Source organism: Triticum aestivum, chromosome 5A, assembly GCF_018294505.1.
Source record: "Triticum aestivum cultivar Chinese Spring chromosome 5A, IWGSC CS RefSeq v2.1, whole genome shotgun sequence".
NCBI lineage: Eukaryota > Viridiplantae > Streptophyta > Magnoliopsida > Poales > Poaceae > Triticum > Triticum aestivum.
Genome location: NC_057806.1, coordinates 664,325,354 through 664,339,091, shown reverse-complemented (window position 1 = coordinate 664,339,091; position 13,738 = coordinate 664,325,354). Strand labels below are relative to the sequence as shown.

The 13,738-nt window shown below is 50.5% G+C and overlaps 1 protein-coding gene across 1 annotated transcript; it reads right to left on the bottom strand.

The window, feature by feature from the left end:
- Positions 1-891: 891 nt before the first annotated feature.
- Positions 892-2,887, bottom strand: LOC123108286 (beta-carotene 3-hydroxylase, chloroplastic). The gene is made up of 6 exons (XM_044530108.1): positions 2,264-2,887; positions 2,094-2,153; positions 1,761-1,967; positions 1,530-1,655; positions 1,393-1,449; positions 892-1,273 (listed from the first exon to the last, which is right to left on the bottom strand). Exons 1-6 carry the CDS (start codon positions 2,606-2,608, stop codon positions 1,184-1,186), a joined length of 885 nt encoding a protein of 294 aa, XP_044386043.1. The 5' UTR covers positions 2,609-2,887; the 3' UTR covers positions 892-1,183.
- Between the last annotated feature and the right edge of the window lie 10,851 nt (positions 2,888-13,738).

The window sequence follows — 13,738 nt, the reverse complement described above, 5'->3', positions numbered from 1 at the left end:
AGGGCCCGGACGCAGATGAACTTTCGGGACGTCTTCACGCGCGAGCAGGCGCAACGCGTCGCCCCTCCGCCGCGTCTCATCACCGACATGGACCGTGCCGACCACGCTCGGCGCCGCCGCCGCCTCCTCATCACCGAGGAGGACGAGCGAGCCATGGCGGAGTGGCGCCGTCGCCACCCGGAGGACGTCGCCGACGAGCGTGCCTACTGGACGGAGAGGACGGCAAGGCGCCGCGCGGAGCGGGCGGACCGGCGTCGGCGAAAGGCATTGGCGAATGCGCAGTGCGACATCGTTTCAGCAGGTGGGAAGTCGATCTTCACGTCAGACGATGAACGTTGGGACGACATTTGGCTCGATACCTCGGACAACACCGACGAGAATGATGATGGTGATGATGGTGGTAGCGATTTGGAGTAGTTTCTATCTAGTATGCCGCAGTAGTTTCTATCTACTTGCACCGTAGTTCTATCTATCTATGTTTTCGAACTATCTATCTAGTTGCACCGATGTAAAATACCTTTGTATCGTTTATCTTTATTTTTTATCTATGCAATTTATCTTATTATGCTTTCGAAAATATTATCACGCGCGCTGCATTTTTAGCGCGCTGCTGGAGCGGCGCGCGCACTACGTTTTAACGCGGCTGCTGGAGCCAGCGCTGCGCGCCGTGACAAATCAGGCGATGCGCGCGGCGCGTCCGGCCCCTGTTGGAGATGCTCCTACCTGCCGTGAGCCCCAGCAGCGGCTGCCAGGACGAGTCTTGGTCTGGTCTGGTCTGGTCTGGTCTGGGCCACCCACGTGGATCCGTTAAATGGCGCACTCACTCATGCTGGCACGCAATAATACACAACCTTATGTACTACTACGTACTACTCATATTACCGTCTCCCCTCAGAAAAAATATACTTTATACTTATAGTACTGTCTCGCTACAGTCAGCGGCACGATACAGAAAGATGTAAAAATAAGAGCCACGGTACTACTACTAGCACTAGACATAATACTACCAGCACAGCATTTTCTAATACAAGTGCGCTGCTAAAACTAGCGACACCAAATCCTAATCCGCGATCAGAAGAAGAGAAAATAAATCCGCATGCACATCGCAAGGCATATGGAGTAGTACGAGTATTATCAGAAACAAGAAAAGAAAAAGGGTAAGTCGGTGGCATATAAATAATCCTCATTGCCTGGCGTCTGATCTCTGCCTCCTCTTGATCCTCCTCTGCACCTCCTTCTCCAGCTCCTCCGTCCCTCCCACCTCCTCCAGCTCCTGCAGTCGCAAAACCACCAACCGTGAGCGACCGATCGAACCCAGTTTCCATGCTAATTAATCCTGCCATGGATCGACAACATTAGACCAGACACCAGAGCGGCTGATCTGCTGCTTACCTTGGGGCCGAGGAAGAGCCCGTATGGCACGCTGTCGAACTTGTCCATGTGATGGATCTGCAGAGCATAAAAGGGTCAGAGTTGAGAACTGAAACTCGGATACGGTTGGTTGGGTTGGGTGCACAAGAGGGGCGAACCTGGTGCGCGGCGGCGACTCGCCGGAAGTAGGGCACGTTCTCGATGGGGCCCACGGGGAAGCGGCGGTGCACCAGGCCGTCGTGGACGAACATGTAGGCCATCCCGAACAGCGTGATCCCCAGACCCTGTAGGACACCGACCCGTCAGCGCTGGCCGAGATACGCGCAAAGTTTGTTCGTATTCTGGCTTCACGCCGGTTGATAGGTGAAGGGGAGGGGAGGGGTACTCACGGCGCCGAAGCACAGGCCGGGGAGGAGGCCGCGGTTGAAGAAGCCGAAGGCGAGGAGGGCCATGGCGGGGACGGCGTTGACGATGGCGAACACGTCGTTGAGCTCGAAGGGCCCGTCGCGGGGGAGGTGGTGCGACTCGTGCATGTCCCACAGCGACGCGTGCCACAGCGCGCGGTGCGCCCACCGCGCCCAGAACTCCATCCCCACCTGCGCGCGCCATTCGCTTTTTCAACGGAAATGCACGTCGACACGACGAATTCTGTTCACTGCTACTGGCTGCTAGTGTGCGGGTGGGTGCGCCGTGTGTCACGTGTAAGTAAAGTCAGTGCTCACCGCCGCGCCCACGGAGAGTGCCAAGGTGCCCAGCATCTCCGTCACCGGAATCTCGCCGCCCTGGCGGTGAAAGGAAAGGCGTGTGAACGGACGAGACGGTAAAGGAGCGGAAATTGGAAGGGGAATTGCCATGGATACGGGCTGCCGGACGAGAAGGGAGGAAAGGGTACCTCCATTTGCCAGGCGAATCGGTAGTAGACGGCGGCGGCGGCCATGGAGGTGATGCCGAGGCTGGACATGAGCGCGGCCACCAGGTACGTCCGCCGCTCCGACTCCTTCCTCGCCGCGCGCTCCGACACCGCGCCCCGCGCCGTCGCCGCGGCGTCCTCCGCCTCCTGGCCCGGGCGGGCGGGGACAAGGCCGCCGCCGTTGCCGTCCGACGCCACGCGCATGGCGGGCGCGGCCGCGCGACGGGGAAGCGCAGAGAGCGGCGCGAACAGCAGCCGCGCCCGCGGGCCGCGGGCGCGGGCGGCGGCGAGGGGGAATGGCGCGGCCACCAGCCTCGCGACGGCCATGAGATCGGACGGCTCGGGGGGAATCACTGGCGGCGAACGGGGGAGTGGTGGTCAGACGGTGTTGGGTTTTGCGAGCCGGGAATGGCGGTGGCTCGCTCGTAGGCTGGTGGCGTCGGGCCGGGCGGCAGCGCGCGCGCTGGCTTCGTCTTGGTTGTGTGGTCCGCCTCGGGCTCTGGGAACGAGAGGCGCGCGTGGGCCGGGGACGGGGCGACGGGCGTCGTCGCAGTGACCGGATGGGGGTCAACTTGTGGGTAAACGGAGGAGCGCGGCTGCTGCGCCTGAAGGGCCGCGGTTTTTATAGCACACACACAAGAGTACGAACAAAAGTTACACGGAACGGAACGGGACGGGGCCTACTCCTGCCCATTAGAGCAAACTTCAAGAGGGCGACACGTTTCGTCCGCACATGTCTGTTTAGATCGTCGTGGACAAAAATATCGGCTCAACGCGTCGACCTAAACCCAAAACGCATCTGTTTTGTGTCTGTGCCAAGGCATTTCAAGCTTAAATTTGGACCTTATATGTGTCGGCTGGACACGAAACGGACGCGACTCATTTCAGCCGCACACATGTCCGTTTGAATCGTCATGGAAAAAAACACAGGCCCAACACACCGACCTAAATCAAAAACGCGTCTGTTTCGTGTCCGCACCGACGCATTTCATCCTCAAATTTAGGACTCAAATGCGTCGGCGCGGACAGGAAGCGAATGCGCCACACGTCCCCTCATTGTCCGCCGATCAACAACCACCTGCAGTCGTATTTAACGACGACACCTACTTCGGGCCCGACTGACAGTGTGTAGAAGGGCCGCGTGCCCGTCTTTTTTAATGGAAGCGTGTGGTGGGGCCGCCCTTCTCCACTTTCATCTTCCCGTCCATATCTGGCCACGCTTGCTTCCTCGCCGGTGACCAAAAAAATCCTAACCAGCCAGCCACCAACCATGGGCTTCTTCAGCGGAAAGGGAAAGGGGAGGTTCAGCTATGATACGAGCTCTTTCCGTGCGCTTCTTCCTCCACCGGCTAGACGCGGCTCGCCACCGCGGGAGCGGCTGTGTATACCGGTCCACCAGGCGCGGTGGCACTGGTAGTACCGTCGACCCCTACAGTATCCGGATGTCAACCTGCCGCATGGGTGGCATCTGGACCCGCACCAGATCCTCATTCTGGCGGTGCCGCGCTCGGCGCGGGTGCATGCTGAGGAGGGCCGTCGATGTCGCGAGCTCCTTACACCGGAGCAGCGCATAAGGAGGAGCGAGTTTCGCAAGTGGGTGAGCGTGTCTCCCGTCCACTACGCCGCGACGCTAGAGGAGGAGGCGCCCCACCTTGAGCGTTGGAAGGTGCATTGGCTTGCCGAGGAGGAGGCCGACGGCGAGTGGCAGATGCGCCGGGAGGAGGAGCCGCACTGGGACGAGGAGGCATTATGCCTTGAGGAGGAGAAGGAGGGCGCCTGCAGACGCCAGAGGAGGATGTCCTAGCAGCCTATCAAGCATGTTCGGATGGGGTGGGTCGTCTCACGTTTTCATCAACGTCACTGGCGACGATGACGGCAAAGGTAAGGCAGACGCCTAGGGCAGCGGTCGGAGTTTCTCATTGTTTAATTAATGTTTTAGTGGACTTTGATCAGCGGTTGCCCGTGTTTAATTATGTTTTATTAAGTTTATTTCGATCACGTGTTTATCATATACTCCCTCCGTTCTTAAATATAAGTCTTTGTAGATATCTCAATAAGTGACTACATACAAAGCAAAATGAATGAATCTACACTTTAAAATATGTCTACATACATTCATATGTTGTAGTCCATTTAAATTTCTAAAAAACTTATATTTAGAAAAGGAATGAATGGATTTTTTCTTTGGAAGCGGGCAAATATAGATTTGCTTTTCATTGGACGCATCAGCCAATCCAAATCAAAAAACGGACGCGTCTAACTGTCCAATCAATCCAAATAAACAAAAAACAGACAAAACGCGCGTTCATTTGAGCGCCGCGTTGGAGTTCCTCTTACGGCATGTAGTACTCCGTATCAGGGAAGGGAGTGGGACGGGGCAAATGAATGGAAGCACTGTGGCGAAAAGGGGCAGGTTCAGTTCATTGGCCGCCGCGGGGCGTGTGGTGAGGCCGGGGCCGGTAGCCCGGCGGCGAGGGAAGCCGAGGAAAAGATCCGCAGCTTCGGCCCGTCCAGCGACGGTGACGCTGGCGACGTCCAACGAGCTTTCTTTCGGTTTTCCACTTTAATTTTTTTTTCTTTCAGTTTTTTCTTCGCCTTCAACCGCGCGTGCTCCGTCAAATCTATAGTGACGACGTCTCCCTCAAAAAAAATCTAGTGACGAGGTCGAAATGTCGAGTCAACATAATTTTGTCTTTCTCTCCGTAAAAGCAACAGGGCAAATTCTCTGTCTTTTAATGGGTCGAAGCTACTTCAGCAGTAACCACGTCGATCATTTGATTATTCCGCCGACTCGATCACGCGTCTGCCCACGGGATCAGGAGCCTCTATAATCAGACCTCTCAAATCCGTCTCATACACTTGGGCAGATTGTCCAGTCACTGGACATGATTTTTTTGACCTAGATGGGTCCCTCAAACAGCCCTCACATGCCCAGGCTGATCGGCACCTTTATATACATGCCAAATATGGGGCGTCTAGGCACGCCCGACACGTCCGACCCGACAGCCCAACCTCATCCCAAATTGCACCAAATCCACCCCCGAGCTGTCAGATCCATTTGTTCTCTCCTCTCTTCTTCCTCCTTCATGCCGTGCAGCTCGCAGCTCTGCCACCACGCCTGCTCCGCAGCCGTTCCTAGGCTCTCCGTCACCAGCTTCGGAAGAGCGCTCCCGTCCTCACCGCGGGGGACGTCGTCGCCGGCCCGGACGCCACCGTGGTATGTCCAGCTACTCTCCGGCTCCGCCTTGTGCTTGATGTGTTCGACACATTGACCGCCCGGAATTATTGTAATTTTGTTAGGTAAATGATGGATTTCGATGCTTCGTCGGACGAGGAGTATGGACCGACGGAGCTTGATCAAATGATTCAAGATGAGTTCTTGAATTCGTCGGATTCGGATGAAGAAGTGGACATGATCATGCTCATGAGCATGCAAGACGAAATGGACCGACAAGTGGAGCATATTCTCAACTTCAAGGGCTCAATCAAAGGGAGAAGAGCGATCAACCGGGACAGGGTGTCCGGAGCAAAGCTACTGCACAATGACTACTTTGCTCTCACACCTGCTTTATTGGATGATCCATGATTTCGTCGCCGTTTTCGCATGCGAAAACCATTGTTTTTGCGCACTGTGTAGGGAGTGGTGGCACACGATAACTACTTCAAGCTGAGAAGGGATTGCCGCGGCCAACTCTTTTTCTCGGCCAAGCAGAAGTGCACGGCTACTCTGAGGATGCTTGCACATGGTACTGTTGTAGACGTCGTTTGTGAGATGGTCAAGATGGGGGAGAGCGCGTGCCTGAAGACTACTGTCAAATTTGCCCGCGCCGTGGTTGAGGTGTTTGGACCGGAGTATCTCTGAGAACCAAATGTGTAGGACACAGGGAAGCTGTTGGCTATTGGAGAGGCAAGGGGGTTTCCAGGAATGCTCGGATCAATTGATTGCATCCATTGGCAATAGAAAAATTGCCCCAAAGGTCTGCGGGAATGTATCAAGGTCACAGAGAGGCCACCATCATACTAGAAGCGGTGGCATCACATGACTTATGGATTTGGCATGCTTTTTTTGTAATGCCCGGTTCTCACAACGACATCAACGTGCTTCAAAGATCTTCAGTGTCCAGGAGGCTTTGCAATGGGGAATCACCGCCGTGCAACTACACCGTCAACGGCCGGGGCTACAACATGGGGTGCTATCTTGTCGATGGTATCTATCCTCAGTGGGCGGCGTTTGTGAAGACCATATCCGAGCTGTGTGGCAATAAACAGAGCCACTTTGCAACAATGCAGGAAGCGGCTAGGAAGGACGTGAAAAGGGCATTTCGTGTGCTTCAGGCTCATTGGGGAATTGTACGAAGCGCTGTAATGATGTGGGAATCAGAAACTTTGTGGCACCTGATGACATGTTGTGTTATTCTGCACAATATAATTGTCGAGGATGAGGGTGATGGTGTAGCTCAAACCCATGATTTCGAAGCACCCGGAGAACAGGTTGAAATCCCGAAAGATTAAGATGCGGATCATTTTATGAACTTTCTGCAGATGCATCAGAATCTTCAAGATCAGCAGGTGCACACGCAGCTACTCAATGATCTTGTGGAGCACATATGGATCCACAATGATAATCAAGGAGGCAATGTTGGAGTTTGCCACTTCAAATAAATTTTATGTAAGCGCTATGTATGCTTGATACGAACACTAGCTATTTACGTGAGACATTGTGTTGCATGATTGACGTGCATGTATTTGCATGGATTTGAGAGTCCGGATTCGGGCGTGCCCGGGCGCGTCTGTGGTCGTCTGAGGGGGCGAATTTGCCAAGTCCGGCTGTAGATGCTCTAATGAGACATGCAAACGTGGCTAGCAAGAGCATCTACAACAGAGTTGTCTAATCCGGCCTCTATATGTCTCGTGAATGCGTCGACGAACAGTGACTGAACATACATTGAAAGTACGCGTCTACAACCGGATCCATAAAAAATCGCCGAATTCATGTTAGTCTGATGCAACGTTAAACATAAGTAGCTAAACACATATCATCAAACTACCAAAAATTGGCATGTACCTAACTACAATGAAACTATAATGGAAAAAGTTCTCCATAGTCGCCCTTGTATATGCCCTTGCCTTCTTTCTTTTGCCACGGCATGGACTGCCCTCCTTCACCACTTCTCGCCGATGCGGGCATGGAGGGTTTCCTCCTCCTGCCCATGTCGGCATGCAATTTCACCATGCGGGCTGCCAAAGTCGCCCCACTCCCTTTTCGCGTGAACCATTGAGGCAGATATGGCCTCTATTTTACATAAATGATTTCGTTGGCACATCAGGGTTGCTTTGCCATGCGGTGGTCACCGCTTCCGCCGAGGCGGCGATCACGTGTCGTAATCCACTGGCCTCGATGGATCCTCGCGTCATTTTAGCAGAGGCAATGGATTCCCGCCGGACCGATGAAGATCATGGGCAGGTGCACTCCTCCCGGGGGCGCCAGAGAGCAGCGCGGGCATCCATCTACTCCTCGGGAATGCGAGGGATGAGGTCCCAGTCCTCGGATTCGAACATCTCGTGGTCGGATCCAGTGCCTGCCATGAAGGAGTACGCTGGAGTTTGCCGGAGAGTAGTTTCGGTACTATGGGAGTGGAGTGCGAATTGAGGTTCCTCTGAAGTGTGGATAGGGTTGAATATATATGATGAAGGAAATATGCCCTAGAGGCAAAAATAAATCTATTATTTATTTCCTTATATCATGATAAATGTTTATTATTCATGCTAGAATTGTATTAACCGGAAATATAATACATGTGTGAATACATAGACAAACAGAGTGTCACTAGTATGCCTCTACTTGACTAGCTCGTTGATCAAAGATGGTTATGTTTCCTAACCATAGACATGAGTTGTCATTTGATTAACGGGATCACATCATTAGGAGAATGATGTGATTAACTTGACCCATTCCGTTAGCATAGCACTTGATCGTTTAGTTTGTTGCCATTGCTTTCTTCATGACTTATACATGTTCCTATGACTATGAGATTATGCAACTCCCGTTTACTGGAGGAACACTTTGTGTGCCACCAAACGTCACAACGTAACTGGGTGATTATAAAGGTGCTCTACAGGTGTCTCCGAAGGTACTTGTTGGGTTGGCGTATTTCGAGATTAGGATTTGTCACTCCGATTGTCGGAGAGGTATCTATGGGCCCTCTCGATAATGCACATCACTTAAGCCTTGCAAGCATTGCAACTAATGAGTTAGTTGTAGGATGATGTATTACGGAACGAGTAAAGAGACTTGCCGGTAACGAGATTGAACTAGGTATTGAGATACCGATGATCGAATCTCGGGCAAGTAACATACCGATGACAAAGGGAACAACGTATGTTGTTATGCCGTCTGACCGATAAAGATCTTCGTAGAATATGTGGGAGCCAATATGAGCATCTAGGTTCCGCCATTGGTTATTGACTGGAGACGTGTCTCGGTCATGTCTACATTGTTCTCAAACCCGTAGGGTCCGCACGCTTAAGGTTTCGATGATAGTTATATTATGAGTTTATGAGTTTTGATGTACCGAAGGAGTTCGGAGTCCCGGATGAGATCGGGGACATGACGAGGAGTCTCGAAATGGTCGAGACGTCAAGATCGATAAATTGGACGACTATATTCGGACATCGGAAAGGTTCCGAGTGATTCAGGTATATTTCGGAGTATCGGAGAGTTATGGGAATACGTATGTTGGAAATATGCCCTAGAGGCAATAATAAATTGGTAATTATTATATTTACTTGTTCATGATAATTGTTTATTATCCATGCTAGAATTGTATTGATAGGAAACTCAGATACATGTGTGGATACATAGACAACACCATGTCCCTAGTAAGCCTCTAGTTGACTAGCTCGTTGATCAATAGATGGTTACGGTTTCCTGACCATGGACATTGGATGTCGTTGATAACGGGATCAAATCATTAGGAGAATGATGTGATGGACAAGACCCAATCCTAAGCCTAGCACAAGATCGTGTAGTTCGTTTGCTAAAGCTTTTCTAATGTCAAGTATCATTTCCTTAGACCATGAGATCGTGCAACTCACGGATACCGTAGGAGTGCTTTGGGTGTGCCAAACGTCACAACGTAACTGGGTGGCTATAAAGGTTCGCTACAGGTATCTCCGAAAGTGTCTGTTGGGTTGGCACGAATCGAGACTGGGATTTGTCACTCCGTGTAACGGAGAGGTATCTCTGGGCCCACTCGGTAGGACATCATCATAATGTGCACAATGTGACCAAGGAGTTGATCACGGGATGATGTGTTACGGAACGAGTAAAGAGACTTGCTGGTAACGAGATTGAACAAGGTATCGGGATATTGACGATCGAATCTCGGGCAAGTACAATACCGCTGGACAAAGGGAATTGAATACGGGAATGATTGAATCCTCGACATCGTGGTTCATCCGATGAGATCATCGTGGAACATGTGGGAGCCAACATGGGTATCCAGATCCCGCTGTTGGTTATTGACCGGAGAGTTGCTCGGCCATGTCTGCATGACTCCCGAACCCGTAGGGTCTACACACTTAAGGTTCGATGACGCTAGGGTTATAGGGAATAGATATACATGGTTACCGAATGTTGTTCAGAGTCCCAGATGAGATCTCGGACATCACGAGGAGTTCCGGAATGGTCCGAAGGTAAAGATTGATATATAGAAAGTATGGTTTTGGCCAGCGGAAGTGTTCCGGGCATCACCGGTAGTATACCGGGACCACCGGAGGGGTCCGGGGGTCCACCAGGTGGGGCCACCAGCCCCGAAGGCCTACACAGGCCAATAGTGGGAAGGGAGCAGCCCCTAGGTGGGCTGGGGCGCCTCCCACTAAGGCCCAAGGCGCAAGGAAGAGTGGGAGGAGGCAAACCCTAGGTTCAGATGGGCCTTAAGGCCCACCCTAGGTGCGCCCCCCTCTATCCCCCCTTGGCCGCAACCCTAGATGGGTTTTGGGGCTGCCGCCGCCCCTAGGGAGGGAACCCTAGATGGGGGCGCAGCCCCTCCCCTTCCCCTATATATACTTGAGGTATTGGGGGCTGCAACACACGCGAGATCATCTCCCTCTTGGCGCAACCCTACCTCTCTCCCTCCTCGTCTCTCGTAGTGCTTGGCAAAGCCCTGCTGGAGTTCTGCACTCCTCCACCACCACCACGCCGTCGTGTTGCTGCTGGACGGAGTCTTCCCCAACCTCTCCTTCTCCCCTTGCTGGATCAAGGCGTAGGAGACGTCACCGGGCTGCACGTGTGTTGAACGCGGAGGCGCCGTGGTTCGGCGCTTAGATCGGAATCAACCGCGATCTGAATCGCTTCGAGTATGACTCCTTCATCCGCGTTCTTGCAACGCTTCCGCTTAGCGATCTACAAGGGTATGTAGATGCACTCCCCTTCCCCTCGTTGCTAGATTACTCCATAGATTGATCTTGGTGATGCGTAGAAAATTTCAAATTTCTGCTACGATCCCCAACAGTGGCATCATGAGCTAGGTCTATGCGTAGTTTCTATGTATGAGTAGAACACAAGTTGTTGTGGACGTCGATTTTGTCAATTTGCTTGCCGTTACTAGTCTTATCTTGATTCGGCGACATCGTGGGATGAAGCGGCCCGGACCGACCTTACACGTACGCTTACGTGAGACTGGTTCCACCGACTAACATGCACTAGTTGCATAAGGTGGCTAGCGGGTGTATGTCTCTCCCACTTTAGTCGGATCGGATTCGATGAAAAGGGTCCTTATGAAGGGTAAATAGAAATTGTCATATCACGTTATGGTTTTCGCGTAGGTAAGAAACGTTCTTGCTAGAAACCTATAGCAGCCACGTAAAAACTTGCAACAACAATTAGAGGACGTCTAACTTGTTTTTGCAGCATATGCCGTGTGATGTGATATGGCCAAAAGGATGTGATGAATGATATATGTGATGTATGAGATTGATCATGTTCTTGTAATAGGAATCATGACTTGCATGTCGATGAGTATGACAACCGGCAGGAGCCATAGGAGTTGTCTTAATTTATTTATGACCTGCGTGTCAACTTAAACGTCATGTAATTACTTTACTTTATTGCTAAAGCGTTAGCCATAGTAGTAGAAGTAATAGATGACGAGACAACTTCAAGAAGACACGATGATGGAGATCATGATGATGGAGATCATGGTGTCATGCCGGTGACAACGATGATCATGGAGCCCCGAAGATGGAGATCAAAAGGAGCAAATGATATTGGCCGTATCATGTCACTATTTGATTGCATGTGATGTTTATCATGTTTTACATCTTATTTGCTTAGAACGACGGTAGCTTAAATAAGATGATCCCTCACTAAAATTTCAAGAAAGTGTTCCCCCTAACTGTGCACCGTTGCGAAGGTTCGTTGTTTCGAAGCACCACGTGATGATCGGGTGTGATAGATTCTAACGTTCGAATACAATGGGTGTTGACAAGACTAGCATGTACAGACATGGCCTCAGGACACATGTGAAACACTTAGGTTGACTTGACGAGCCTAGCATGTACATACATGGCCTCGGAACACGGAAGACCGAAAGGTCGAACATGAGTCGTATAGAAGATACGATCAACATGAGATGTTCACCGTTGATGACTAGTCCGTCTCACGTGATGATCGGACACGGCCTAGTCGATTCAAATCATGTTTCACTTAGATGACTAGAGGGATGTCTATCTGAGTGGGAGTTCATTAAATAATTTGATTAGATGAACTCAATTATCATGAACATAGTCTAAATTGTCTTTGCAAATATGTTGTAGATAAATAGCTCACGTTGTAGCTCCCTGTTTCAATACGTTCCTAGAGAAAGATTAAGTTAAAAGATATTGTAAGCAATGATGCGGACTGGGTCCGTAGTCCGAGGAGTGTCCTCACTGCTACACAGAAGGCTTACGTCTTTGATGCACCGCTCGATGTGCAAATCCCTACAACGTCGTCTGTGGATGTTGTGAACACCTGACAGACACATCTTGATGACTACTTGATAGTTTAGTGCACCATACTTCACGGCTTAGAATCGGGATTCTAATGACGTTTTGAACGCCATAGAACATATGAGATGTTCCAAGAGCTGAAATTGAGATTTCAAGCTCATGCCCGTGTTGAGAGGTGTGAGACCTCTGACAAGTTCTTTTGCCAACAAGATGGAGGAGAATAGCTCAGCTAGTGAGCATGTGCTCAGAATGTCTGGGTGCGACAATCACTTAAATCAAGTGGGAGTTAAACTTTCAGATAAGATAGTGATTGATAGAGTTCTCTAGCCACTATCACTAAGCTACTAGATCTTCATGATGAACTATGACATGCAAGGATGGGGTTGATCCCGGAGCTGTTCGCGGTGCTTAAAACCGCAAAAGGTAGAAATCAAGAAGGAGCTGGTTTCAAGAAGGGCAAGGGCTAGAAGGGAAACTTCATGGATGGCAAACCAGTTGCCACTCCAGTGAAGGAACCCAAGGTTGAACCCAAACCCGAGACTAAATGCTTCTATTGTAAGGGGAACGGTCACTGGTAGCGGAATTACCCCAAATGCATGGTAGATTAGAAGGCCGACAACTTCAAAGTATATACGTGTTATTAATGTGTACCTCACTAGTACTCCTGGTAGCACCTGGGTATTGGATACCGGTTCAGTTACTATTATTGGTGACTTGAAGCAAAAGCTACGGACTAAACGGAGACTGACTAAGGGCGAGGTGACGATGTGTGTTGGAAGTGTTTCCAAAGTTGATGAGATCACCATCGCACGCTCCATCTGCCTTCGGGATTAGTATTGAACCTAGATAAATGTTATCAGGTGTCTACGTTGAGCATGAATATGATTAGATCATGTTCATTGCAATACAGTTATTCATGTAAGTTAGAGAATAATGGTTATCCTATTTACATGAATAATACCTTTCATGGTCATGCACCCTATATAAATGGTTCATTGAATCTCGGTCGTAGTAATACACATGTTCACGCCAAAAGATGTAGAGTTAATAACGATAGTACCACTTTCTTGGGGCACTGCCGCTTAGGTCATATTGGCGTAAGATGCATGAAGAAACTCCATGTCGATGGATGTTTGGAGTCACTTGATTTTGAATCGCTTGACACATGCGAGCCATGCCTCGTGGGCAGGATGACTAAGACCCCGTTTTTAGGTACAATGAAACGGGCAAGTGACTTGTTGGAAATCATACATGCTGATGCGTGTGATCCAATAAGAATTGAAGCGTGCGGTGGATATCGCTATTTTCTCATCTTCACTGACGATTTGAGTAGATATAGATATATTTACTTAATGAAGCACAAGTCTGAAACGTTTGAAAAGTTCAAGCGATTTCAGAGTGAAGTTAAGAATCATCATAACAATAAGATCATGTTCCTACGATCTCATCAAAAGGGGATTTTCTGAG

Excerpts from the sequence above, each read along its gene's own strand:
- LOC123108286 (XM_044530108.1), bottom strand. The coding sequence starts at position 2,608 with ATGGCCGTCGCGAGGCTGGTGGCCGCGCCATTCCCCCTCGCCGCCGCC. Across the intron at positions 2,154-2,263 it reads GATTCGCCTGGCAAATGGAG|GGCGGCGAGATTCCGGTGAC; the intron begins GTACCCTTTCCT and ends TTTCACCGCCAG. Across the intron at positions 1,274-1,392 it reads GGCTCTTCCTCGGCCCCAAG|GAGCTGGAGGAGGTGGGAGG; the intron begins GTAAGCAGCAGA and ends TTGCGACTGCAG.